General features: G+C 46.2%; 1 protein-coding gene across 1 annotated transcript in view; it reads right to left on the bottom strand.

Annotated features, from left to right (window-relative positions):
* The window catches only part of LOC109518280 (uncharacterized), an 18,707-nt gene extending 14,534 nt beyond the window's left edge, over window positions 1-4,173 (bottom strand). The window contains exons 1-2 of the mRNA XM_019874031.1: window positions 4,113-4,173; window positions 3,737-4,040 (exon numbers count right to left, since the gene is read on the bottom strand). Coding sequence (XP_019729590.1) covers window positions 3,737-4,040; window positions 4,113-4,158 — 350 coding nt within the window. The 5' untranslated portion in view covers window positions 4,159-4,173. The remainder of the gene's footprint in view (window positions 1-3,736; window positions 4,041-4,112) is intronic.
* Window positions 4,174-4,867: the final 694 nt, after the last annotated feature.

The raw sequence follows: 4,867 nt of genomic DNA, 5'->3' as shown, positions 1-4,867 counted from the left end.
ACCATATCCTTCAACATTTGAAGACAGGTGTCACTCGCTATGTGATCTCTGATTTGTGTTAAACGCTGATTAGTGACGTTCAGGTCGTCCGTTTGATTCATGTCTTCAGCTTTCTCTTGCGCCCTCTGTAGCATGCACACAGACTGCCAATTGTAGGCCTCATTGCTCGTGTTGACTGGAACTGTGGCTCGACGAAGTGTATCGCAGATATGCATGTCAGTGCCCGGTTTGTATGTTACCTTGAGGTTGTAGCTTTGCAATGCGAGAAGCATGCTCTGGAGACGCTTCGGAGCACACAGGAGAGGCTTGGTGAAGATGGCGATGAGCGGCTTGTGATCTATCTCTGCTGATATTTCTTCTCTGCCGTAGAGGTAATGGTGGAATCGTTGACATGCAAATACGATGCTCAAACGCTCCTTTTCAATTTGAGCGTAGTTTTGTTCGGTCTGTGTTAATGCACGAGATGCAGAGCTAACTAGTTGGCCATTCTGGAGAAGGCAACACCCCAGACCCTTCTGGTTGGCATCACTTTGTACGGTGACAGGCTTTGACACATCATAGTATTTCAACAGTGGTGCTGACGTCACAAGCCTTTTGATTTCCTCAGCAGCTGCATCATGCATAGGCAGCCAGTGAAACATATCATCTTTAGTAGAAGCCTTCATAGGGGTTCACATATTTCTGACAGGCGTGGAAGAAACCTGGCAAGGTATGTAACAAAACCAATCAATCTTTGCACAGACTTCACATCCGTGGGGTGGGGCATCTCCTGAACTGCCCTGATCTTCTCTGGGTCTGGCTGGAGACCGTTGGATGACAAAACATGCCCATGAAACTTGACCTCCCTGACCTTAAACTGTAGTTTCTTTTGGCTGAGTCTCAGTTTGATCTCCCTGCACCTTTCCATTAGCGCGATTAGCTTTTCGTCGTGGTCCTTGATTGCTTCCGCATCTGTGTCCCCACACCCAACAATCAATATGTCGTCAGCTATTGGTTCAATTCCAGCAAGCCCTGACTATAGCTCATCTTGTTTGCGTTGATAGACCTCCGGAGCGACCGACACGCCAAACCGAAGTTTTTAGCCATCGATATCTTCCCCACGGAGTCCAGGACATCGTCATGAAGCTGCTCTCTCTGTCCAGTTTACACTGAAGAAAAGCATCCCGTGCGTCCACGAGCGTAAAGACACGAGCTTTCGGGAATTTGTACAGCACGTCGTCTAGTGTGGGCATTTGGTCGTGCAAGCGTTTTAATGCTTTGTTGAGGTACTTGGGGTCTATGCAGATCCTCATTTTCTCTGGCTGCTTAACGATTACCATATTGCTGATCCACTCTGTTCTCAGGGTTAATATGACCATCAAGTTCATGTTTATCCAGTCGGGCTTTTACTGCTGTTCTGAGGGCCACTGGTACTTTTCGTGGTGAAGTTTGTACCGGGGTCACAGAACCGTCAAGCTCAAAGTGTACCTCTCTTGGAAGTTCCTGGACTGGGTCCGTGAACGCATCTGAGAAAGACTCAACCAGTTGCTGCTTGGTAAGTGGCCCAGTGCTGCTCTGCCCGATCAGATTCACGCGTACAACACATTCTGTTCTAAAAACCCCGATTGAGTTGAGCGTTTCTCCTGAATACAAAACTAGCTTGGCCTTGCTTGAGAGTAGCGGAACGTCGGGCGCTAGCTTCCTCTTGATGCTCATTACATTGCACGTGGCCCCCGAATCCAACTGACATCTCTGGGGTGCTCCGTTTAACGAGAGGGTAGCAAACCAATTTTTTCCTTGACCATGTAGAGCACCAATGCTCTCTGCAGCATAGATATCATCCTGTTCTTCATCAAACTGTGCGTCTTCCGTGACATTAATTCTCTGGTTGGATTGAACTTTTGTCATGCACACTTTTGCAAAGTGATTCAAAGTCCCACATTTACGACATGGTTTTCCAAATGCTGGGCATGCATCAGCTCCCCGTTTGTGTGAGCCACCACGGTATTTGCACTCGACATTAATGTCCCCTCTTCTCTGTCCATCTTTGGGTTTATACATGCCTTGTGTGCCCCGTTGCTGTTGCTTGTCTGAAACATGAATACTCTCTGATATGCGCTCTGGCGTCACGAGTTTCAATTTCATATTCTCCCTTAGTAGGCGTCTTCTCACATTTTCATCAGTGATTCCAAGGACCAGCCGGTCGCGTAGCAGCTCTTCTTTTAGCTCTCCGTATTAACATGAAGCAGCCTTCTCGCGCAGTCTTGTAACAAATGAATCAATTGGCTCACCGTCGTCCTGCTTGCAGTTTCCAAACACGTATCTCTCGAATATTACATTCCGTTTTGGTTTGAAATAATTGTCCAACGTGTTCAATATCTCTTTCACGTCCTCCTGTTGTGCCGCAGACAGGTTCAGGTTGTGTTTGTACACGTGGCGGCAATCGCCTCCCATAAGTCTTCTCAGAGCAGCAGCCTGCACTCTTTTGTCTTTATCTTCCAACCCGGATGCCAAAGAATAGTCTTCAAATTCAGCACGAAAGTTATCCCAGTTGTTAGCAACATCTCCAGTCAGCTTCATCTCCTGCGGGACTGGGATGCTAACGTTAGCCGCTATGTCATCAGCCTCGTTGCTCTCACAGTCGCGATATTGGACTTCTAAGTGCGTGTTCCGCACTCAATAAACTTACAGCTGTGACGGCACTTACCGAAAACAGCAGTGGGTAGGATCACTTCTGATACCTTGTTTGTTTAATAAAGACACAAGACATGATGGCGTTTGACTGATGCTTTCGTAGCATGAATGGCAACTGGCAATAACAGAAGCAAGCGGCACCTCGCCTCTTGGTTATACCATCTCAAATAGAACGGGGGGAATAGTGCCCAAACACACACGGTAGCAGATGCAAACTTTGCTCTTTTTAAAAAAACTAAACAACACGGGAGACACGAGAAGAAAACTTGTCGGGAATCTAAAACAAATTTACCTGCCATTCTTTTTTTGTCTCATGCTGTGTACTGTTGCAATTTTAGGAATCAACATTGAAAATCCAACTGTGATTAGACTATTTCCTGACTACAAAGAGAATAAGGCTGTATTTTACTTTTGGTGCTTCTATTTTAATACGAACAAAATTCAAAAACATCAAATTCCGATCAAGAAAAAAAAATCTCTTCCTGGCAACAAACCACGCATTGTGGTCACGTGATTATACAACTATAAGTTGTCACAGACTGCGGACTCAGTCTGTGACAGCGGCCTGAGGGATTCATGTGGATAGTACTCTGCATTTGGATTGTACATGTGCAATATGTCGATAGAGTTTGATGTCGTTTCGCTACTTTTGTCATTTTATTGCAGCTTCATTTGCCAAGTAGGCTGCCATTACACTGGTGAGCAGCGTCAGCTGTCGTTGGCCTCCTAATTGACGTCTGAGCTGCACTGTCAACATCACTTGAGAACAGAAATGAAGAGAAGAAATTGGATAATACCAGAAGAAAACTACATGTCGTATTGGATGGGATAACCGAAAGAGCAGACAGAGTATCAGACCCACTACAGAGCGGAGTGAAGTAAAAAAAATGAGACAAAACAAGAACATCCTCGAGCACGGTAGCAGCCTGTTGTCACGCTGAGTTGCAGCTCTTGCTACAGTGAGACCAATCTACTCCTGTGAGGCCACGACCCCAATGTCACTCATGAGATGAGGCGGGTGCAGGTGTTTTTGTGCAGACACGCCAGTGAATGTGTCAGCGTGGGCTGCAGGGCGCAGTAGAAGACTCCCGAGTCGCTGGGCTTCACGCGTTCGATATGCAGAAGAGCTTGCCGAGCGCTGGCATCCATGCTGCAGTGAAACCTTTCACCATATTTTTCCCCCTTCTTGCCCTGACCGAACTGATCGTTTCTCAGGATGAAGTCCGGCAGTGAGTTCACTTCTTGTTTGTACCAGAAGATATAGTCGCCTGACATCGAACTGTCGTAGCTGCAGCTGAGCGTCACTGCTGCACCCTCGACGGCGTGGACGTCCAGCTCCGGCTGGTGCACCGTCTGGCTGCTGATTCCTGTCACAAAAAGGCAACAAAAGCGATCAGACATCAGTGGAATGCGACAGTGACTTCACATCTCGACCTCACCCAGGATCCAAACAGCCGTCAGCACACATTCAAGCGCCCGACTCATGTCTGCACTCAGAATGTGCGTGAACTCTGACTTGTTGCTGAGGGGGCGGGGGCTTTCTGAAGCAGTGACATCACACGTGCACCATGGAAGTCATGTATCTGCAGAGCAACGCACTGTGGTTCGCGTGAACGTCATCTTTGTCTTGTCTTGGTTTTAATCAGACTCATTTATAGCTAATGTAAGTTGAGGGATTCTGTTTTTTTAATGTATGGCTCTACTTTCCGAACGGCAAAAGGAGAGATGGAATCCTTTGAATGCAGTTTTATTGAAAAGAAAAAAAAAGACGTCTGCTCCGCAGCATGTTCGAGAACACACACTTCACAACTAAAATCACTTCCTGCTTTCCCTTTCTTCAAAAGCCAATCAGAATCTATCAACATAAAATCATCTCGAAGCAATTAAACAACAGAATGCAATTTAGATAATCTTAACATGAAATAATATGATGCTCAAACACATGGGCGTCATGAGGCCTATTCGTCCTGCTTGCCCTGTCTTCAAAAGCCAATCAGAATCTATCAACATAAAATCATCTCGAAGCAATTAAACAACAGAATGCAATTTAGATAATCTTAACATGAAATAATACGATGTTACCACCTGGTAACATTAAAACAGATGTGAATGACTTTTGAGCGGAACTTTGAAGAGAGGCAACATGATGCCAGCATCGTGAAGCCAGAGGTGGTGGGCGTGGCCAATGTGGTTG

This window comes from Hippocampus comes, unplaced genomic scaffold, assembly GCF_001891065.2.
Source record: "Hippocampus comes isolate QL1 unplaced genomic scaffold, H_comes_QL1_v1.1 scaffold637, whole genome shotgun sequence".
Classification (NCBI taxonomy): domain Eukaryota; kingdom Metazoa; phylum Chordata; class Actinopteri; order Syngnathiformes; family Syngnathidae; genus Hippocampus; species Hippocampus comes.
Note: the sequence above shows the minus strand (reverse complement) of the source record. Positions and strands in the feature narration are given on the sequence as shown.